The 23197-nt window shown below is 43.9% G+C and overlaps 1 protein-coding gene across 1 annotated transcript; it reads right to left on the bottom strand.

Annotated features, from left to right (window-relative positions):
- Positions 1-12107: 12107 nt before the first annotated feature.
- On the bottom strand, positions 12108-21763 carry usp31 (ubiquitin specific peptidase 31). The gene is made up of 16 exons (XM_088316286.1): positions 20695-21763; positions 20293-20427; positions 20040-20134; positions 19868-19960; positions 19353-19488; positions 19124-19271; positions 18797-18974; positions 18497-18608; positions 18325-18419; positions 17871-17948; positions 17430-17559; positions 16599-16718; positions 16234-16459; positions 15979-16137; positions 15660-15812; positions 12108-14531 (listed from the first exon to the last, which is right to left on the bottom strand). The coding sequence occupies exons 1-16, from the start codon at positions 21220-21222 to the stop codon at positions 13111-13113; spliced, it is 3807 nt and encodes a 1268-aa protein (XP_088172412.1). The 5' UTR covers positions 21223-21763; the 3' UTR covers positions 12108-13110.
- Between the last annotated feature and the right edge of the window lie 1434 nt (positions 21764-23197).

The raw sequence follows: 23197 nt of genomic DNA, 5'->3' as shown, positions 1-23197 counted from the left end.
ATTAAATCCAAGCCAGGCGTTGATGGCAAAAAAATGTTTCTCTTCCTTCCAGCTAAGAAGACATTAAAGAAAATAAAGGTGCGCATCGAGGGCGAAAGGAGATGATTCATGGGGCCGAGCCAACTTGTTAAATGTTCTGAAAAGCCACAGTGGCCTTTCCCAATCCCGCCGCCCAAATTCCGTCACGCGTTCTTGGCCGCGCCGCATCTTCGGCCAACGCGCCCGAGACAGAACGATATGTCAGAACTTCAGCCCGACGTGGTTCATCACGGAAAAGGTCACGCAGAGCCTTGCGGGGACGAGCGGAGCGCCATCTGAAAATAACCTTGACTCTTTGGAAGATGCCTTTCGATGCGAGACTTTTGTTTTGATGAAGACTCTCTTTATTGTATTGATGTTCATCGGTGACATTCGGAATGAGATATGTGAAGGTGACACCGCTGGCTGGTTGGTTGCTTTTCTCGTTAGCCGGATTACACAAGAAAATAGTTTTTGCGCTGGCCGAGGATATAATATATCGACTGTAAAGTTGCGAGAGTTGAGTTTGTAAGTTAACGGGGAAGACAAGGCCAACATATTTGCGTTTTCAAGCTGGAAATGCAATCACTCAGCTAAAGAAAAATATGAACGGACGTCGCTCATCATGTGCTGTTGACAAAGTGTTATTTAGCTTCACAAAACACCAAACGATATTGATCGCAGCACATCACACCAAAATGACAACAATTTTAGTGAAATAACGCGCAATTCCATCAAATGGGCGAGTGCCATCAAATTTGAAGAATTGGCAAAAACACCCCAAAAAAAATTCCGTGGTATTGTTAGAAAATGAGCACGAAGTCCCGTTATTTAGCACACACGGAGACAAAGGCGAAATCTCCCAGCTGTCGTTTCGACTAATGAGCTGTGTTCCAGTTGAACTCGTCCCCTTTTGCCCGCAGCAGACACTCACCATAATGAGCAATAATTACGCCAACAACACAAACATAATTGGGATTGTGATCACACTTTTCTTTAGTTTTTTTTCATGTGCGTGTAAAATGCACTTTAATTGGTTTCACTGAGTCGTTTTGTGCTCACGTTACGTGCGCATCGAGAAAAGACGCCCCGCCGGTCCTTGTCTTCTTCTTTTGATTGCGCCGCTTCTCAAATGATTAGAAAAGCGTGAAATGCTCTCAAATGTCAGTCTTTCCCATTTGATTACCGTTTGAAATTCATTGAAATAACTCTCGCGGTAACGGCAGGAAGTCAGTTTTCTCGTCAGCTTCGTTGATCAGTGCCGGCAGTCCAAGGTGGTTCTGACTCGTCCGTCGCGGCACATCATTATAAGCACAACTTTCATTTTCATTTAAGTACTCGCAAAGTCTTCTTGTATTAAACGTTTCACAATCCAGTACAGGGAGTAATGTCGTTCAGTGCAACGAATGGATAACATCGACTTGGACAATGGGAACGCTACGAGAACGGTCGTCTCGTCGCACGCGCATGCGCAGTCAATCACAAATTAGAATAATCCAAATAACGACAACATTATTTACAACACGCTAAATACTAAAAAATCTAAATCCCATAGTTTACCTACAACCAATAAATATTCATCTTTATAAATAAAATAAAGTAAGAACAGGCTCTTACACCATCAGTGACCCTCTTAAAGGGTTGAAAAAAAAAAAAAAAAATCCCAGTTTTTCAATTTGACCCACCGGGTCTCGCAACCGCAAACAAGCGCGGCTGCTTCACGGCGTCGTCCACTCCAAAAGCGGCGCGCTATTGACTTGATTTCCCAGCATTGATATTACAAGCACACGTCGGGCAGGTTGTTTGAAACGCTTCTAAGCGCAGCCCAAAGCCCAAATGTTCTTTGAACGGCGCAGATCAACGCGTCTCCGGAGATGAGGAACGACGGCGCTTAACGCCACGCCGGCTGGCTTTTGAGCCGCGGCTGAAAGCTGTTCCTTTTCAAACACTGCTGATTCCTTCAAACGTCGCGTGACCGCCGCAGTGCACGAACACAAAGCCGCGCCGGTGAATTTAGAGGGCGGCGATAGAAAAGATTTCAGCAGTCTTTATGGTTGATTTCGGTCTTTGCACCAATCACTCGTCTACACGTCTCACTGGAATGAAATGTTTTGAGGTAGGAAATGAGAGTGACAGGAGCGACATCTCGCCGATCGAGCGCCGACCTTGTGAAGTTGATTTTTTTGAAGTTTCATAGTTTCGCAATTACAATTAGTCAACGATTCTTTGAAAAAAAATGTTGATTCTTCAAGCTGCTTTTCAGGCAAGGAGTCTCGAGGCCTTTTTGTTGATCTACTCATGACAGACCGATAGTTACCAAATTACTAAAGATCTTTTTTTTTTTTTAAACGCAGACCTACTTTGCACTTTCACACATTTTTTTTTCCATCAAAAGTTTCTGTCTAATTACATGACATGAGCACTTGGGTGATCGCAGCACATTTCTTTGAGCCGACGTGTCCAAGCGGATCATCGTCATCATGTCTTATTAATAATATATTACAAAGCATGAAGCAGCTTTTTCATGTTCACAATAGCCTAGTCTTCTTTTTTTTTTTTTTTTGCAGATGATAAGCCGTGCTTGATTGATTGGCCACTAATCATCGTCGCTGTCTGTGAAGACTTTGATAACTAATATTAAAGGTGGGGGGGCTCGAGTCACGTGTGTGACTGCCAATTTTTGGACTTTGGACTTGCTTGACCTGACAAGTTTGTTCTTTTACATTCTAAACATCTACATTTTCAAAATGGTATTTGAAATAATTTTTTTTTTTTTGTTTCGTGCACGCTGCAAACCTGGCAATCCGGGTTGCCACGGCCACCAGTATGCCATGGGACGTGAAAGTAGCTTGTGCAATTATTATTATTTTTTTCTCTTACTGCTCACGGTGTGCAACTGAGCAAACATTGGTGTTTCGTGTTCGAGACCCCTGTATTGCAAAAATTCCAATAAAGTGCAGCAAAAACTAATTGAATGAATTCATAAAACTTTAAGCACACAAATGCAAAGGCTGATATTTCATTAGCTCCTTTGACCCTTTGTGGTTAATATTGAACAAAATCCAAAACGCAGCATGTCGTTGTTACTGAATTCCCCAGATTGTGCGAGGCCGTGGCGACTGCATTTAAAATGTGCAAATCGTTTAAAGTCATTTCGCCGCGTTTATCGTCGCGGCCTCATTAGCATTCATTTGTGCTCCTCGCGCTTGGGAGCTTATTAGCATGCTAACGGTAATCTTTTAGCCCTTTGTGCTCTGCCTGACAGACTTGTGTAAATAAATAGCCGCAATTAAACATAAACCACTTTGAACTGGCCTTCCTGGCTCCCCCGAGTCATATTTTATGTTAGCTTTGTTTATGTTTTTGCATGAGAAAATAGCTTGAAGATTCACCTCTGGATTTGTAGTTCAAATGCTAGCGGCTTGTCAGCTCGTGGCAACAACGCAATGATTAGAACGTTCATTTTGACAACTAAGCAACATGACTCCACGAAGAAATGTAGCCGTCATCACAGTTTTGTGTTGATTGCCTTGTTTGAGTTGATTCAGAAGTTAGTTAGCTAAAATGGTAATTTGTTACTTTGTTTGCTATCCAGCTGGTTTATTAGTTGTTGTCTAATTAGCCAGATAGGTAGCAGGTTTATTTGTAGTAAAGGCTCAGTTTTCTCTCTAATTAGTTCTCGTGAGATCACGTTCGCGCATTGTTCTCTCGCGTTGTTGTATGCATTTTCCTGTTCCTGTTAAGTCAGGCGCATCCTTTACAGTCCAGCTCAATATTAGCCTACTGGCAAATTAGTCCTTTTCCTCACCTCATTGATGCTGATTTAAGCCCTGAGTTGATGACAAAAATGTAAGTACATTTGGGTTTAGTCGTATTGTTTAGTTAATTATGGTTTGTATGTTCGTGAATCAGTTAGCCACATTAGCCCGCTAGCATGAGGCTTCGCCCGTTCGCGCACCTTGAGGCGCATGAATTCCTCTGATATCGGATGATGCGTTGTCTCCGAGTGTCGCGACGGTTGCCGCCACCTTGCTACATTGACGAAGGAGTGATTAATCCGCACTGCATATGTGTCGTTCTTTCCTCATCGTCTCGGAATGTTGTTCTTTGTGTGGCCCCTAGATGGTGCTGTTGTACTGTTGTTTCGCTGATTCATTTGTTTACATTCATATAGTTGGGACGCTCATGTTTAGACACTGAATATATTCTGAATATTATTTACAATATTGGAAGTAGTAACTAATTCATTTTTCCCTTGTTTATTTACATACTCTATCAATCAATCAATCTTATTTGTGCATCAATGTTTGTTTGCTTGCAAGACAAGTTCAGTAAAAGATACAGTTACAGATTTACAGTTAGCCCTTACACGCACGAGTCCTGACGCCTACCCAACATTATTAGTTTGTTGCTTGGTAGTTAGCTAGCTTCCTAGCAGCTTTGTTAGATGGTTGATGGGATGTTAGCTAGATAGAAGGTGCATTGTAATTTGTGGCTAAAAATGAACAGCCCACATGAGCATTTCAATGCATTTTTGAAAAACTTCCTTATTTTGTGGGTGCACATGAAAATGGAAGTGATTTATGATTCTATAAAACGCTCGCCAAACAAGCCAAAATGAGGCTTTCATGTGGCGCTCCAGAGCGAGGACCATGTCTTTAAATTCCCAAATTCATATGCTTTTGAATCTCCCAAAAGATACTATATATCATGAGGAAAGCCCACGTTGACCGCCGCGCTCTTTTCTTCTTTATTAAATCAACACGGTGGCCGTCCGGGCTGACAGAAGATCCATCAGTGGAGTTACGGTCCCAATTCCCTGAGCCACCTCCTGTGACTAAATGGGGATTAATTACGGAGCCGCTCGGTGTGTTGAGACGGGAAATGATGCGCTCCTAGGAACTTCTTAAAGTCGCTCCATCTGAGTTACTGAGGCACCTTTCACATTTCTGGAAGCCCAAAAAACTGTCTTGTGATGTTGCGATTTTTTATTTTTTTTATTTTTATTTTTTTTATGAGAAAATGTCCACTTTTTTTGTTGGTAATATTGCTACTAAATATTTTTCTTCTAATATTATAATTTTCCCAATTTGTCAGTTACGACGTCATCCAAAATTTGCTTCGTGTTTAGACTTTATTCTAAAAAAAATGTGACTTCTATCGGTCTATCTATTATTATTCTTCATTTTAAATGAACTATTATTGTCCAGTCTTAATTTTCGTTATTCTCAAAAATGTGACTTAAATCTGAAAATGTCATTCCAGTTAGCCACTTGTGATTCATCATGTTTGTTTTGTGATTTTTAGCGTGGTCACATTTGATCAAGTTCATCAAATATATATGCAAATATATATGCCATTATAAAACACCCAAAGGCAACATTTCAGTTGGCAGTAATGCATGTCGAAGGTAAAGATGACTGCGCCAAATGAATACGTTAGCTCGCCAGCTCTAGTGAAATGTAAAATAGGACCAATAAAAAGAAAAAGCACCTTGTGAACGACTGTTATTTATGGCACTACAAATTGTTATAAGTTTATACCATTAGCAAATGTTCACTTGTTTAGGAACAAGAACACCACTACTGGTTTCATCGAAATCACCGGCGTCAAACTCTGGTCCTGCCTGTTTTAGATGTTTCCCTCCTCAAACACATTTGATTTAAATGATCCGGTCCTGAGCTATAAAATAAAATACAATTTCATGTAACAAGTAGGAGAATTGAAGTTGTAAACGAAGGTCAGTACTTCTAATCATGCTCTGGCCTTGCTTGCCTTGACTGTCCGCCACCGGGAAGCGCCACCTGTCACATTGCGTAATGAACCGTAACGGCCACGCTCGCTCTTGTGATGTGCGAAGCATGGTGGTGCGCAGGACTGCCTCCGTGCTCGTACCGCGGGTGGCAACAGCGACGGGCAGCTGGCGGCTGCAAATGCTTTCACACGCCCAACAATGTGAAACGTGCTAATTTATTCCAAGCGGAACGCAAATGTTTGGAAAATCGTGTTCAACTAATGAACAAATCGCCCTTGCGTAATAACGGCACAAAACGTCGCCTTCAAATGTGCTTTTGCTCTGTCATGCTAGTTGGTCAAATAGCTCACGAGTCCACCCACCAACAAAGATTAAACCTGTTGTAGCTGGAAAGAGGAAGCGGGATGAAACTCTTGCCTTCGGACACAGAAAGTCAAGACTCAGGGGGGGTAAAAGTTGCCAAGGTCGCCACATTCATATTTGATTTCATTTTTTCCCTACTTCCTTTTTGTTGTTTTCCGATGAGATTACCGCAGGAAAGAAAAAAAAAAAGATGAGTTGGAGATAATTTATGATATTCATGCACTGGCAATGAGGCTGTTTAATAAAGTGCAAGCTTACATGGCAGTCTGCTCTTAACTGTGATTCATTACTGACGTACACGAGCCTACATGAAAATAAAAGAGGCGCCGAAGCACCATTGCTCTTCGCTCGCTACAAATTGCCTTTGCGTTCAACTCAAATTAATTTGTTAGAGATTTGGGCTTTAAGAAAGAACCTGCTGACGTTAGTCGCAGATTCCGATGAAGGTGACAGTCTCGGAATGCAGTGGTGCAGTGGACTTAAGAGTGATTTGCAAAAATTTATTGATTTTTCTTTTTGTACTGCGAATCAAAATTTGAGGTTAGCTTCTGCAATGCAGCAGCTCAGGTAGACTGACAAAAAAATTGGGATATGTTACAAGTAATGTCCGCACAAGGAAAGACAATCTTACAACCACTCATGTAAATAAGACATCTTTCTCAAGATATCGCAACTGCGTTCACATTATTTAATAACAGCCCCCCCCCCCCGGCCTCCTGTAATACTACCTTAGTCTCCAAACATGACACAACTTCATTCTGATTTATTCAAACTTTTTTTTTCAAGAAAAGCCAACATTACAACTGTGCAAACTACTTGTTTTTTTCTTATAATATTCTAACTTTATTAAAAACATTTCATTTTTTTTCTTTTTAAAATTCTCATGATGATTTCATTCAAGTGGTATTTGGCATTGGACGCCACGTGAACTCTGTTTTCTTTATACATCCCTTTTTTTTTTTTTTTTTTTTTTTTTAGCCGGCAATTAAAAATGCATGAAAGGAGACTTTTAAGGCTGCTGCAAACTTCACACAGTCAAGGCCCCCCATGTTATGTTTTATTCATCGCCGTGTTTCCTTACATCATAATTATAGCTGTGGACTTAAAGAGCTTGCCTTCGAGTCACAGCCGACATTTCCCCGGGGAGCGTCTCTCAAAGAGCTCATCTTAACTGTAAAAGAGAGGTGAAGAAGATGCTTGTTAGGTCCCAGATGATTTTTGCATCATCACCAAAAAAGGAAAACAAAACACGCACACAAATCGCTGATTTTGGGCGAAATGGCTAAACCACCAAATTCTTCACTTTTCAGAAGCCCCATAAAACGTAATTAATATGATTTTGTCAAAGAGCGCAATCCATTTTCAACACTTTAGATTGCTCAAAAATGTGTAAAAGTCCCGAAACCGTTGGCACCCGTTAGACTGTTTGGACTGACCGCTCCAGCGGGCCTGACCTGAGCTGGCAGGGGGTTGAAGTCGTCAAACCGGAGACGACTCATTAGTCACATTGAAAAGTTTCTTTAAAATGGACGACTGGCCTTCTAAAGTGGTCGTTTTGCCCCTCGGAGCGAGGCGCTCACTGCTAATTCACGCCGCCGGGCTTCATTGTTATGCTCGGAATGTGACGGGGGTCTCTCCATCCTGTTAATTAGTCGAGCAGATACGATGGATTTCTTCTTTTTTTTCCCGAGCTGCCACGAGCATGACACGAGGCCATTAGGTGGCGGCGAGCGCTGTCTTTCGCCGGTAAAGCTGGAATAAAACGAGTAGTTAATGACACGCTGGTGTCATGGGAACGCTGCCCGTGTGTGTACAAGAGGGCAGAGCGTCACATGCTTCACATGCTAAAGGACCGTTTAGCTTTTGCGCGTGTTTAACGACAGCAGCCCCGCTAGGTACCGTTCTTATTAAAAAAAAAAAAAAAAAAAAATGTTTCTTATACATATATTTATTTTATTCAACACGGGAACAAAACAAAGTCAATTAACATCATTATTTTTAGTTTATTAGTTTGTGCCCGACTGATCTCGTTTTTTTTTTTCAAGGCAGATTTCGATATTTGGAAGAATATTAATAGAATGCTGATAACCAATTAACAGCCAGGTAAATAAAATGGATATTTGACGTCTTTTGCCGTCAATGGCAGTGAATGAGTTAATCGGCCGATTCATTTTAGAAAAATGTATAATAAATAAAAGAACTTCATTCTTTTGGGTTCCTTCCAGGAAAACATTTGACTGTTTTACAATATTTTGTCCGATGCTACAACAGAGAGTTTTTCATTTGAGCTCTATATAAGCGCTGCAGCACAAGTGGTGATAAATGGAGCTGGTGTTATGATGAAAATACGGGCGGGCAAACGTATACGGCGCTCATTAAGAGACGTTATACGGTTGGTGCACAGTAAAAGGACGCACAGCCCAGCGAGGACCTCGTACCGTTGCAATAAATAACACTTAACTCTTTGACAAGCCTCATCCAATTTTCATTCTTCTTTGTATATAATGTAGCGAGTCCGAACGGTAATAGCGCAATCATTTCTGCGCTTATAAGAGCTTGCTGTCACAATTGGTCTTTTTAAAAGATTCACCGGGAAATAAAAACGACATGATCAATTGTTTCGCTTTACGCTGTGGCCGTGTCATAAGGGTGACAAACGCGTAACGTCTTTTTTATCGGGAGTTCACCTTAAATAAATCATATTAGAGCCAATGACCAGCTGCTTATAATTAGTTGACGGGCGTTCAGCATTTGTTTTTTTTTTAAATCCAGTACAGTACATTTGGTAAGAACAGTTTCATTTGGGCACCAACTAAATATTATTACAAAAACCGATAATCGTTTTTTTCGATTTATTTGAGTTTTTAAAAAAAAATTAATTAAATTATTTAAATTGACAAATTACGATTGAGTTACTGGTTTGATCGGTAACATGTCAAATAGTGCGAGGAGAGTCAAGTATTTTTTTAGGTGTTCCTTGGAGTAAAACTTTTAAAACCTCTGTCGAATTCGAAATTCCTGAAACAATAATAATCACGAGCTTGTATTGGCTATCATTCAAAATATTTACGCTTCAATTTAGAACACAATTTCCTGAACGTTTGAGTCATCCAGTATCAAATATTAAAATTCTGCTGGGTCCATAATAACAGCTATCTTGTTTGATGGCGTTGAAAATATATAAGATTCTTTCTAAAGTCACAAAATGGTGGTCCATGTATCTTAGCAAACAATCAGGAAAAGGAAGAAAAATAGTCAGACTTTTTGACTCCCGACAGACAAGAAGAAATAAGCCAAGTGTTACAAAAATGCTCCAGTTTGGTTCTGTGCCTCAGCGCTGGTTGTGTCGGTCTCGCTTCCTTTTTTTTTTTTTTTGCGCGTACTTGGGGAAAACATCAACCGAGTCTTCAAAAGCTGTCAGCGGCATTGACCTCGACGTACTCAAGATATCAAAGGCTTCTTCCTCTCTCTGTCTTGTCCTGTGATGCTTATCAAACGCTTCTTCCTCTTTCTGTATCTTGTCCTGTCACATGATCGAAAGCAAACGGTCCTTCGTCACCATATCTGCGTCTGTCCTGACCCATCTTGTCATGTCCTTTGACTAAAATCAAGCGCTCCTTCCTTTCTATTTATTTTTTGTCTGTCCTGTCCAGTTATGGAAATCAAATACTCTTTCCTCTCCGTTGTGGTTTTTTCTGTGATAGAAAGCAAACACACCTTCCTGTGTTTGCCTGTCCTGTGGTAGAAATCAAACACTCCTTACACAACAATTCATGCGAAATTGTCCTGTGATATAATTGTCCTGTCTGATCATGTCCTGTGATGGAAATCAAACGCTCCTTTCTCACAGTCCTTATGCATCTGTTCTGTTAAAATTCAGACTGTCCTGTCTGATCTTATCCTGTCCTGTGATAGAAATCAAACGCTTCCCCCCCCTTTTGGATTCTGTAAATTTCACTTCCTCTCAGTTGTGATTGTAATGACAAAAAGCGTAATGAAAAAAAACAAAACTCAACTATCTCTAACAATAAATGACACTTTCCTTCCTGTCAGTCCTATCATCTCCTCTTTTTCTGTGACAGAAATCAAATGCTCCTTCCTCTCAGTTTGTTTTGTCCTGTCGTGTGTCCTGTGATAGAAATCAAATGTAACTGCTATCTTCCAACAATACTCACCTTCTCAGCTTGTGCTTCTAAGGCATTTCTACCGATTTCAGTTCATGCATAGTAAGACACCGTTCATGTGCGCAACCTTTAGCTGTTTCTTTTTCCTGCACCTCTGCCATCAATGGCAATCGATTTCTGGTCATACAATGCAGAACAGGAGGAGGCAGGAAAAGAAGTGGAATGGTGACTAAAAATACCGTAACAGGGTATGAGTAGTGCAGTGTTTAGTGTTAAATTAATTCAAGTGTGGGGGGGCTTTATGTGTGTTGTCACGTTGATGCACATTAGTTAGGAAACAGCGACCTCTAGTGTTGGTGGGAAAAAAATCATTCAAAAGTGACGTAATTTTCCAGCTTTTTATTTTTTTTTATTTTACTTAGATAAACCAGCAACATATGTACACAATTGTCCATTTGAAGAAATAACAAAAATAAAAAAGTGCATACATGATAATAAAAAGAGAAATAAATTAACACAGAAGACTTGAGTGATGTTTAAAATGACGTTTTTTTTCATTGATTCATATGAAAGTATAAACAAAAAAACAGCCTTACAAAACCTGCCGGGATTTTCTTAGGTTTGAAAAAAATTCCGACACTCTTGGTGAGGGGAAGGGGAATTATGGCAGATTGCAAGGCTGTCCGTAATAAACTAGCAGGACAAAATAAAAATGCTAAAAACTGGATTGTACAATCTATTAATAAAGTGAGTAAAACTTACAGACGTGCTGTGCTTTCATTCAGCATTTTAGTGTCCTTAATTAAAGTCAGTTTATTATTTAAAAAAAAAAAACAATAATAAAAACAAGGAAAATGTATTCCAGTTGACGGAAACAAAATGACATTCAATTACTTCTACAGCTCCTTATTTTCTCCCAAATAAGGCTTCTCAGAACATTCAGTATATTTGATACTTTTCCAAGGCTTTCGATATATAATATATACTATATAAGCACTGCAAGTTTAAAAAGAAAAAAAGAGCGTTATCAATTTCTTTATTTATTACCAGCAGGTCTTTTGTCATTCAGTGTGTGAAATACGGTCATACGTCCATCATTTCCACACGGTTGAATGTCATACTATAGTACAAAACTAGAAATGTATTACTGTCGTTATTGCATTTCGCTGCATAAACTACTAATGAACTATTGATTGCGTCACATGAATACACAATGCTCGTTAGGGGGTGGTCAACATTTTTAGAAACAAAACATCAGAGCCGCAGTGTTGCTGGTGTACAACTGTCATTTTTTTTGTTTTTTAATTTTAAGTATCGGAGCACCCGGAGAGCACAAAGTAAACAATGTGATGATATAGAATGACGATAATGTGCGTGACGTGTGCAAATGAAGCTGTGTGATATTCTGAGACATGCTCGAGCACGAGAGACTTGCATAGTTGATGACGAGCATGCTTGAGCGTTTACTGTACATGCGTCCCTTCCGTACATCGCTACGAATCGCAACTATTATTACTAGCGATGCAATTTGTTACGATGCTACTTGAAGACGACCGAAAGGCAAATTTATTGCAGTTTTGAAAGAGCCATACGTTGACGAGGACGGAGGAAGAGTCACGTAAAATAGTTGATGTGAATTTGCGATATGATACGGACACACGTCACAGTCTAAAAGTAGCAAATATGTGATGAGAACACTTTGGATACATTTTCAGGCAGATGAAGATTTCAAAAGTACATAAAGATCGAGGTACGACAGGTTAGGAAATCTGCTGCAGACGAGGCGCTACCGCGTTCTGCTTTTACTTCGATCAGTCCGATTGGAGCGGCGTCCCGTTATCAGCACCAGGTGTGGAGGGCCGTCGAGCCGCGCGACACGGAAGTACCCTTTTATTCTAGTCGCAAGTCGAAGGCATGAAAGTACACAATGCTGGGAAGACGCGCAAAAAGCTTACGATGTATACGTTTCTAGTGTTATCGCTACGTGAGTTACTGGAGGAGAGGAAACTAGTCATCTACTCAAAGTGCAGAACAATACAACATGACTACTCCGTGATGCATACAGTAGTAGACTAGTTTGCGTTATGAGTGTTGAAAAGGCGCTTAAGATCATTTTCCATTTGGAAAGACATAAAAACACGACTACTTTTTATACAGACGCATTTGTTTTTTTGTTTTTTTTAAGGGTGTCGTTCCAAAACTCATCTTCTTTTAAGGAAAAAAAAAATCTTATAAAAGACAGTTCCATCATAAAATTTCAACAAAAATAGCTGTTAGGTATTTGAAATTTAATTTTACGTTGGATTTTCATGTTTTTTTTTTTTTTTCAAAGCACTTTTCTTCCAGATTTTCGCACGAAGGTTCATTTTGATTGGTTACTCAATTCATGAGGGAAAAAAAAGCGGCTCGGGATGAAACGCTTTTTTTTGTGAATGTTTGAGATGTGGTGGAGGAGAGAGACATTCATTAAGTCTGGGTTTACACCGCATGCTTCAAGAGCGGCCTAGCGAACCGTTTGCCCAAAACGTGAGCCGCGTTGAGCACGGTACATTTGGGGCAAACGGTGCTGCCAGGATAACAATATCAAATGAAGCAGAAGATCCTCAATTGACTTAATCTTAGTTCCTTGCAGCCAAGATGGGCGCGAAGCAATCTATGTGTTGGGACTTGAGCACATGACCTGCAGTGTAAATCCAGACTTGAGGATGATTTGAATTCCTCTAAAGGGTCAAATGTTTTTTTTGGTGTGTGAATGTGTTAAGTTTGAATATTTATCGCTATGAGTAGAAGGTAGGCACAAAGAATGTACAGTAGCTGCATTTAGGGAGAGGATTACGTACGTTAGCTGCGTCACTTAGGCCGCTGCGTAGCCCGCACGGGCGACTGCGTGCCCAACGACAGCTTCCGGGAAGACGTCTTCCTTTCGAGGGGCTTCTTGCCATGAGCGGGAGACTTGAGACTCACATCGGCGGCGGAAGACTTGGACTTGCCGACGTGCAGCAGGGAGCGACCGAGTGAGCCCGCGGGCTTGATGGGCTCCGATTTTGGAACGTCTGCGGGCGGCGGGAAAGCCGCAGTGTCCGCCGCTTTGGCTTGTTCCACGCCAGCCTCCTTGGCGCGTCCGTTCTGCTTGCACGTCCTCTCCGAGGCCTTTTTGAAGAGCAGCGTGCTCTTGCCCAAGTCGGCCGACCGGCGGCTTTCCCGTTGTCGCAGGGCGCTTTTGAAGAAGGACAAGCCTTTCTCCTCTGACTTAGTGGCGCGCTGCGGGTCTCTGCTGGAGACGCTAGGCGAGCGCAGGCTGGTGACGGAGGAGCTGCTGCTGGAGCTGCGCACGGACCGCCGCTCTAGCCGGCTGCCGTCCGTCGTCTTGGGGACGGAAGAGCGCGTCGTGACGCTTCCTCGCTGAGCGCTGGCCACGGAATCCCGACTGTAGCTCCTCTCCACCTGACGCTTACGAGCGTTCTCTGGGTTTTTCGCATGGAGGCCGAGGTTCTTCTTGGCGGTCGGAGAGGGCGACGCTGACGATTGAGGCGTGGAGCGCATGCACGGCCGATGTTGCGGCGTGGAGCCCGTGGGCGCGAGCGACTCCTTGGTTTTGGAAGGTGTCCCGCTGGGAGTGGACGTGCTTTTCTTGTCACTCTTCTCTTTAGCGGCGCTCGTCTTTTTGCCTTTCACAGGTGTGCTAGCGGGCGTCTCGGAAGGCGACGGCTTGTGGGTGGAGCACAGGCGCTTCTTGGAGGTTTTTGCTGGCTCCGCTTTGGTGGTTTTGGAGGCGCCGGCGCTTTCTGCCTTGGACGCAAAACCGCCAACGCTGCTTTTCCGCTTCTGATCTTTCGAGGGAGCATTTTGAATGTTTTGGTCTACGGCTGTAATCTGGTTGTTGTTTTCCGTCGTCTTCTCCACGGGCGTGGGAGCGCGGCAGTACATCATGTCCAGGAATCTTTTGTTGTTGTCCTGCTCGTCGTAGTTGCTCTCCACCGACGACAGCGGCGTCCTGCTGCCGAAGTAGCGCTCATGCCGGCTGTAGCTGCCGAAGCAGGAAGTGGACACGCGGTCGTCGCAGGACTCGCCGATTCTCTCAAGGGGCGGCGAGCAACGCGAGTCCAGGGAGAAGCGCGAGGGCGAGTTGGAGCGCATTTGGAGCTTGGCCGAGAGTGACCACGAGGGTTTGACGCCGCTGTCGCTGAACGCTAACGGGCTGGCTACGGACGACCTGGAGGTCACGCTCTGCCGCTGGATGCTCCTCACGAAGGGTCGAACGGAGAAACCACCTACAAAGCAAAAAATACTTTTTAAGGGCTCGCTTACAAATAGTTGGGCCTGCCCGCCCATTTCCATTAAATGTAAACAACTAAGAAAATCTTTACAACAATAGGAGGTTAATTTACGTAGCACTTAGGATTTCCCCACCTATGACATGATTAGAAAGGCTGGTTGAAGATCCCGAGCCACTTTCAAGCGCTGGTGTGTCTCATATGAAAGGACTTGACCTTTTGGCCAAGTTTCGAGTCCCGCAATGGACAAATGTGAATTGTTGGTAAATGCTAGACAGCTTTTGAGGTGCCCTTGAGCAAGGCACTCCCCCCCCCCAGCCCTTTATTCAACAGCACTCATTGCACAACCGCCTCACTCAGATGTTGCTCCTAGCATGTCTGCGTGTGTGTGTTTGTTCTTTGTGTGCAACAGAGACAATGTCAGAAAGACAAGAAATGAGATACTTCGATAGCGATTTTAAATATATGAGAAAATAATAGCTACATACAGCACAGCCCTGAATGGACGGCGTCAGCATGTTCCAGCTCATATATCTGCGTCAAAAACTAGAACGGCAGTAAGCGTGTTGCCAAACACGGGTAATAGTAAATGACATAAGGTTGTGTGTGCGCTGGCCACACGTTCCCGGGAAGGACATATGCTGAGGCAGCAGTCTGCAGCGCGAGCCCCTCATTATGTGAGCCGCAAACAGCAAGCCCTGCTCACATCTGTTTCAGTTTGACACGGCAGCAGAGTTTTGCCAGAGCGGAGAACCACATCGCGTTGCCCTTCATTGCAGTCCATCATGACACAGGATATTGCTTTGTTTTTGTCTTTAGACCAAAAGAAAATGATAAAAATGCAATCCAAAGGTAATGAGAAAGACTTAATACGGTTGAGATGACTGTTTCTTTTGATTCTTACAGCAATGTTGGTATTGGAAGAGACCACGTTCATGAAATATGACGCGTTATAAAAAAAAAGTGTATCTTGACACGAGTTGAAGTCCAAAACTAGTGTTTTGGACGCTCGCTTTAGAATCGATCCCGTGTCTGAAGAACATGTCTTTGACATTCTTTTGTGAAAATACCCCAAGGATCAAGAAATACAGAAACTCAACAAAGGGAAACCGAGCTTGACCTCACCGTCGTCTTCACTACGCTCTCCAGTGAACTCCACCGACTCCGCCAGCGAAGCCAGTGAGGTGCGTCTCGATGAGGCGCCGGACGCTAGACTAGCTGGTCTGCTTCCGGGTAGCCTGTTGATCCAGTGGTCGCACAAAGAAGAACTGGTAGAGCCTGTCAGACGGATCATCAAGAGTCACTTTGTCAAAGTCAAAGCTCAGTGCATCCAGGGAAGGATTCACCGCGCATTATTGAACAGATTAATTCTAAAATGGATGAATCAAGTGCTGTGAATACTTTGCGAACGCTCTCCCCAACAAATAATCTGCCACAGACTGACCTGCAACGGAGCTGTTGGCCGACCAAGAGGGAATGGCGGTCCTGCGTTGGTAGAAGAGTATGTAAGCCGTCTGCTGACACACGTCGTCGTCGGCCACCGGTGCGACCTCGCTGTCATCAAAGCAGTACCACTGACCGTCAACGGAGTTCTTGCAGTAGGCTGCGAGCGCACCCAAGAAATGTTTTTTAAAAAAAAAGAAAGACATGATGTCGACCATCCGGTTGTCGGACTCCCAGGCTGCGATGTCAGCGTTACCCGTGTAGTGGCCTCCGTGCATGCTCCCGTGATGGTTACACACGGCGTAGAGGTCATACAGGAAGTCGTCGGGGTTCCTCCCCAGGCCGTAAGGTCGTCGCCACGGTGACCAATGCGAGGGGAGGCTCCAGCTGCTCTGGCTTCTCTTCACCACGTGAGGCGCCATGTCCATGCCCATGAGAGGGAATCTCACCATGTTCTGCATCTTCACCCTGCGCTCGCCCTCCTACGAGCAAACGAAGCGAGAGAGGTGAGGATGCGCTGCAAAATCGATGAGGACAAAAGCGCACTGGTGTGATCTAGTAAAGTGTGAAGCTCCTGAGATCAGGAGAATTCTGTAAATAAGCGTACAGTCCAAAGTTCACCTGTCTGAACCTCTTGAGGTGCAATATGAGCACATCAGGCAGCGTCCACAGGCTGAGCTTGATGCGGCCCTGTTGCAGCTCTTTGCAATGAGGGCAGCGCCAGGCGTCGTCCGGGGCCAGCTGAAACACACAAGAACTCGAGCGTCAGCCATCAAGGACGAGCTGGTTTAAAAAAAAAAATTGCTGGCCTTTTCTCTCTTTCTAACCCCGCTGCATTCCTTTCGAGCAGCGGCGAGTGAAGCCACAATGTTTATGTCGGTCGTCGCTTCTCGTGTCTACGTTCGTCCTAACGTGCTATTAGGAGTCAAATTGTTATTATTGTCACAATGAGCAGCGAGATAAACATGGAGAAAATCTCCCCGTTGGCGTGCTCCGATCTAAAGAGCCATAGGAACTGTATTCCATTGGATAACTTTATAACACAACACAAAGTATTTCTCATTATGAAGTATTTCCAAGTAAATTATTCTCAGGATTACTCCGACTTGTTCAAATTCAAGGCATACAAGCAGATAAGACTGTGGTGGTAAAGCTTCCAACTAAAGAAATGTCACAAACTAACGTCAAATTCCAGCTAAATGTATGCCTCCAAAGGGGCACCCGCCGCTGTGGCGAACAAACGTTCCGTTTATTTGTCGTCGGTGTTGCGCAGAATTGTCAAAGGTACGAAAAGCCGTCACTTCGTCGTTAATAATGTTCTCACATGAAAACTTGGGCTGTCTTCCTGCTAACTTTCGATTGCCACAAAGTTCTGGTCAATGCTTGAGTGATCGCATTTGGCCTCATCCAAGTGCCAACGAATGATTTATTGCGCCTATCCTGAGGCTTTACCTGCTCCTCTTTAGTGTAGAGCTGGAAACACTGAGCCAGCGTGCAGGCCTGCGGCTGGTGGTGCTGTTCTCGGTGCAGGTACACGCTCTCGGCGTCAGGGATGTACTCCTCCTCCGTGTGTCCGAACAGACTGCGGTTAAAAAAAAATAAATAATCAATTTGCTCGTGGTCTTCTGTGTTTAATTAAGTTTAAATATGACAAAAGCTGGCCGAGGCCAATTCATCTTTGCTTGATTCCAAGGCCGCTTTCCGCCAAAGATAAATGTCCTTTCGTTATGCCAGTCTGTTAACATATTCAAATGTCTCAGAGTAGCGGACATATTTGACCTCTTGGCCGCAATTTTTTAGTGTGCACTTATCAAAGTAGCTCCGGGAAAATGTTCTCTTATTGTGTTAGTTGTAACTTTCATCATGTGGATGACAAAACAAGACTCCACTTACTAGTCTTTGGTCTCTTTGTCCCACTCCACCACAATCTTGACGTGGGGCGGCCCACCCTGTCCACAGGATTTGTACGCTCTGAAACCCCCACCAACAAAACAACACCACTAATTAATGGATGGTTAAATGATTTAAGTGTGTGCAAAGCCGTGCGTTTGACGAAGCAACAGAGGCATGTGTTCAAAGTTCACGGAATTTATCATGACATCTCCCCTCAGGACAAATATTCAACGATGCTTTTGACTGCTGCATATTTGCGCTTGAGTTGTGTTTTAGCTTGCTTTAGTGCAGGAAGAAAAAAAAAAACTGGTTAAACTGGGATTTCAACAGGCACGCTCGGGCATGCCACTGAACCGTGATGCGAGACGAGAACTTTTTTTTTTTTGCGGGAGTGATTGATGATATGAGTGTTTTCCTTGACGTGAAATTGGAGACGGCAAATTGTAGAACTCACCTGTCCACTGTGGGGTGACAAAGCGGTCGCTCGTCTTGAGGGAGGAGGTATGTGATCCCGACCACACCGACCACACGGAGACTGAAAGGCCCCACCTGTGTGTGGAGATTGTTTCACAAAGCTCCGCAATGCATCCAATCCACAAAAAAAAAAAAAATAATTCATTTCCTACTTGAATGAAGACCCCAGGTCGCAAAAGATGTCGCATTTTCTCCAGAATCTCCTTCTGCAAGGTGTCCCAGGTGGCTGTCCGCTCCATGTACAGTACAAAAGGCAAACCAAATCTGAAGCAACAAAAATCAACATCATCAGCCGTTAGTGATGCCGTAACTCTTCATCCTAAGATATCGTAGTTCTCGGTCAAGCGTTATTTGGATACTTTTAAACCCAAAATCGAGTAAAAAAAACAAAACAAACAAAAAACGACACTTCTTTTGTCAAGGTTGCGTCACAGCACAGATGCTCGGTTTACCTTTTTGCTTGGTGGCCGGTGCAGGCTCTGTTGCACACCAGGAGGATCATTTTCTCCGGAGCCAACTTCTTATTTGGGGACGCTAAAGGAGTCAAGGCCCCCTGCATGAAAGACGGCGTGCGACCGTTTTCCACGCCGTACTTCAGGTTATTGTGATTCAGGTTGGCCAGAAGACTTCCTGTAGAAAGTCAATTGTAGGTTTTTTTTTCTGCCGCCGTGACGCATATCGGAAGAAAAAGTCAAAATGGTTTCACTTGAAACATGCAATATGAATGAACCCAAGTGTTGATCTGTGTGAGATAAGAAAAGAAAAAAAAAAGGAGTTGCCTCTTTTTGTGCGTAGGTTCTCCAATTTAAATGTCTCCGGCGTCTCGAAGGCAAAGATGGAGTCGCTTTCTTGGATGATGTCCAGGTCGTCGTCGTCGTCGCAAAAGGAACGATGAAAGCCGTCGTAGTACATCTCGGTCAGAATGAACTACAACAAGCGAGCAAGTAAGTGTGCGCGCGAGTCCAAGCCGGCCGGTCACATTTGGCGGTCGGGAAGCAGAAGTCACACCTGGTCCATTGGCATCTTGGTCTCACGCGACACGGCATCTCGGAGGCGGTACACGGTACTGTTGAGGGGCACGGCCACTCCGATCCGCAGACAGTGAGAGTACTTCCCCTGGTAGACCACTGTGACGTAGAGCGGCCTGGAAAACAAAACGGGTTCATTTATTTTAAGGGGGTTCTGTTCCGACGACATAAGCCCTAATTTGTACGAAAGTCTGAACACACCATCGTCACGCTTCACAAACCTCGCGCAATAGTAAAGTTAGAATTACAGTAAGCCACTCGTTGCCAACACTATTCACTATTTAGCATTTTCAGAAAGTGAACCATATGCAGCAGTGGTATTTAAAATATCAAATATGGTCCACAGAAAGATTGATGCCATTTTGGCCACTTTGGTTTTCCTGTATCGGAGCAAAACGTCGTGGGATATTTTGCTTGCCAAGCGACTATTGTCACTATTTTTCCCAAGATGTATTGTGGGGTCCACAACTTTCCCACCTGCATTTGTATACTTACCGCGTGTGTGGCAGTGGGATGGGCAAGGAGATGCACAGGAAGGGGTCAAATGTATTACTCTGTTTTTGGCAATGGGGGCAGGTGAGGGAAGACCTTAAAAAAAACAAAAACAAAAAAAAACAAGTCAACTCACATTGTAGACGCATGACGAGGAACGTGACCGACATTTTACCTGTACTGAGCCTGGAAGAGCTCCTGCACAAAGGAGCCAGCGGAAAGAGGCGGGGAGGGTCCTTCCGTGGTTTGGTCATCTTCGTCGATGGGTGGCTGAACAAGCACAAGCGTGTTTTCGATGAGGGCAAAACCGAAAGTCATAAATACCGCAGGCGTGGCAGGCAAACATTCTCGTATGTCCCATTCAAGTTTCTTTTGGGCTGTTGTACTGACATGAATGGACACGGTATATTACCGTGTCATAACCTCACCCTCAATGTTGGCCTGCCGATGGGATTGACGGTGTTGAGGTCCTCGTGCACTCGGTCCAGCAGCCAAAGCAGGAACTCTTGGGCATCGTGCTGAGCATTCCCTTTAAACTGCGTGGCGTTCTTGGACACTGCGTTCTGCAACAGACGTTTGGGGTGCGTTTAGTCTTGTTTGGATTCACACTGCTCAGTGTACCCAAAAATATGAGGAACAATACAAAAAAAAATACAGATGACTGGCAAAAAAAAATCTAATTTCATATCAGATGGAAGAAAGTAAGGATCAGATTATTTTAGCATCTGATATGTATTCACTCAATTTACATTATTTATTACATTGATTGACAAGTTTATAAATGTTGATCATTTAAAATAAATCAGCCAATTGGCTAATTTCAACCTTACCTTAAAGTCTCGACTGTGCTGGGGTGTGTACTCAAAAGTCCATAAAGCCCGAACAAGTCCAGACAATTGCTCCGTCACTTCCCCCTTGGTCGTGGGACTTTTCTTCTGCAGATGGACGCCATTTGTCTTTGGTTTGTCCTCCTGGTTCGCTTCGTCTTCCCTGTAGTGCTCCAGGACCAGATACTCGGCAAACAGCTCGGTGTTGCTGAGGCACTGCAGAATAGCATTCATGAAGCAGGTATTGCCGTGGTTCTTCAGGCCGGCCACGCCAGGTATCCTGTCGCCGGAGAGGTACAGCCCGAGGTCCCCGTCGTCCAAGGGTGCGTCTTTAAGTCCGGAGTGAAAGGCGGAGAAGCCTCCGTCATCCTTGTCGTCGTCGGTTTGCACTTCGGATCCAAAGTGGGACAAGGCTGTGAGTGTCCTCAGGACTCTGCTCATAAAACTGCCCACGGAGCGCACCGAGCCTCGCCTGAACAGCTTCTTGCCGAAGCTCGTCTTCTTGTCCTTGGTGGCGGCTTTACACGACATGATTGTCCCCTCACCTTCGCCCCCTAGCCCGAGTCAAGGGAGAACTTCAGCGGCGCTCCATCGCTCGATCAACCCCTAGCGGAATTAACTAACCCATCACCAGGCATAATAACATTGTTACTACGGTTTCTCGCTACACTTTTGAAATAACATACCGAGAACTATGAGACCCTTCTGGGGATTTTTAAAACAACGGGCACGCTCACTCGGTCCGTCTTGGGTGGCGACTGTGTTCTCCGTCCGGAGTCGGCTCACTTTGCGCTCGAATGCCGCATAGCGACGCACCAACTCCGGCTTGCCTTTCGGTCACAGAGCGCTGGTGTTAGCCGAGGTGGCTAACGCTAGCTACATAAACAGGAGCCGAAAAAAGGGCGCCGGTCGTGTTCAGCCGAGACGTCCAGGTCCAAAAAGGAACGATAGTCCGCCATGGCGAGCGCGGGGTGACATTCCATGTAGAGAGCGTGTCAAATGTGCAATTATTTGAACATTGTTGGCATATTTGGAAGGCACGTTCGTAGATGGGTGCCAAATAGCAGAATGCCTTCTGATTCTTCTTCTCGTTGTTTGTTTTGTGAGACGAGTGGTAAGGAATTAGACGGCAAAGTATCGCCCCTTATTGCTCGGGGGGAAAAATACCAGCGACAGAAAATTCAATTTTGTAGTTCGCTTTTATGCCTGTGGGTGGCGCAACAACCACACACGTTAAAAACTATATATCGGCCACCTTTTTGAGAAGTATTGGCCTTAGGTACGAGAGCAATTATCTAATTGCAAGCCAATCACTGAGCTAATAGTATATACTAAAATACCTTCACAATTACTATTTATACATTAAACAAAACAAAACAATTGTTTCTCAGCTCCAACCTTCTGGGAGTCAATAGTGAATGTATTACGTCCATATGGCTCTGAATAAAGATAGAAAGAAAAAAATAAATAAATAAATATGCCAACTTTTGTGCATTTCATTACTGACATTACAATGCTTCTTCTACAAGTCTTACCCCAAAAGTAGAGATTTTCCAATCAACTTCATATTTATTGTTTTAAGTCGATGTCCGTAGGTGTGACTGTGAGTGTGAATGGTTGCTTGTTTGTATGAGCTATGCGATTGGTTCGCATAAAGTCAGCTAAAATAGGCTCCAACTCACCCTATTGATGATAGGCTGTATAAGAATGGATGCGTAGTGTTGGATCGTTACACCATTGCGAAAATGGTACCGAGTCATTATATGGTGACATAATGGTGCAGCATCCATCAGGTTGCTATCAATCAAACCGTAACGGATTAATAAATTAATTAGTGGTGAGCAATTAAAGAGCGTGCACATGAGAACAGGTCATATAAATAACCTCTTCACTTGCTATTCAAGCAGGCAGAAGGAGCCAGCTGGGGAACTTCTCTCATGACGTGTCCATGGAAACAAGGCAGGGGTGGGGGGGAGTCCAGGGGGGGTTGTGGTTTTTATTTTGCCTGGGATAATGTCAAAATGGGACAACATTAAAATGGAAAGTCAATCGTTTTGTTTTCCAGCTAAATGAGTCCTCGGGTGGTTCTACCCCGAAGGGGCTGCTTGTCAGTCCGAGCTCAGGCTGGCTTTGCCATGGCTTGGAAGTGCCGTATGGTCGAGGAGGTCCTTAAACACAACATGCAACCAATGATGGTTTTTGGTTTCATTAAATGAGGTGACTGGGGGTGAATTCATTTGAAATTGTCAACAGGCCCCATTATCCCCTTGACTGTGCACTGAACACTCTTATATTGTTTTGTCCGTCACATGCAGGTGTCCAGTACATTAATGCTGTTGATAGTTATTTTCAGGAATTTCATTATTTTAGATTTTAAAGTACATGTAGTGCCAGACAATTCGTTGTGTCATCATGGCAACTTTCAGTTTTTCTGGTTGACCCCCGCACATATTTCACGAGGAAAGGAAGGATTGACCAATCAGATTGCGCTAATCTGATGCCCAAT

The sequence above is a fragment of the Idiotropiscis lumnitzeri genome, chromosome 15 (assembly GCF_059441095.1).
Source record: "Idiotropiscis lumnitzeri isolate Australia: NSW breed Sydney's pygmy pipehorse chromosome 15, RoL_Ilum_1.0, whole genome shotgun sequence".
Taxonomy (NCBI): Eukaryota; Metazoa; Chordata; class Actinopteri; order Syngnathiformes; family Syngnathidae; genus Idiotropiscis; species Idiotropiscis lumnitzeri.
This window is presented reverse-complemented; position numbering and strand designations above follow the sequence as displayed.

What these genes read in the sequence shown, in the direction of transcription:
- usp31 (XM_088316286.1), bottom strand. Translation starts at nt 21,222, where the DNA reads ATGTCGTGTAAAGCCGCCACCAAGGACAAGAAGACGAGCTTCGGCAAG. An exon ending in ATCCCACTGCCACACACGCG is followed by an intron (nt 19,489 to 19,867) that starts GTAAGTATACAA and finishes TTTGTTTTCCAG; the next exon opens with GCCGCTCTACGTCACAGTGG. An exon ending in GCACGGAGGCCACTACACGG is followed by an intron (nt 16,138 to 16,233) that starts GTAACGCTGACA and finishes GTGCGCTCGCAG; the next exon opens with CCTACTGCAAGAACTCCGTT.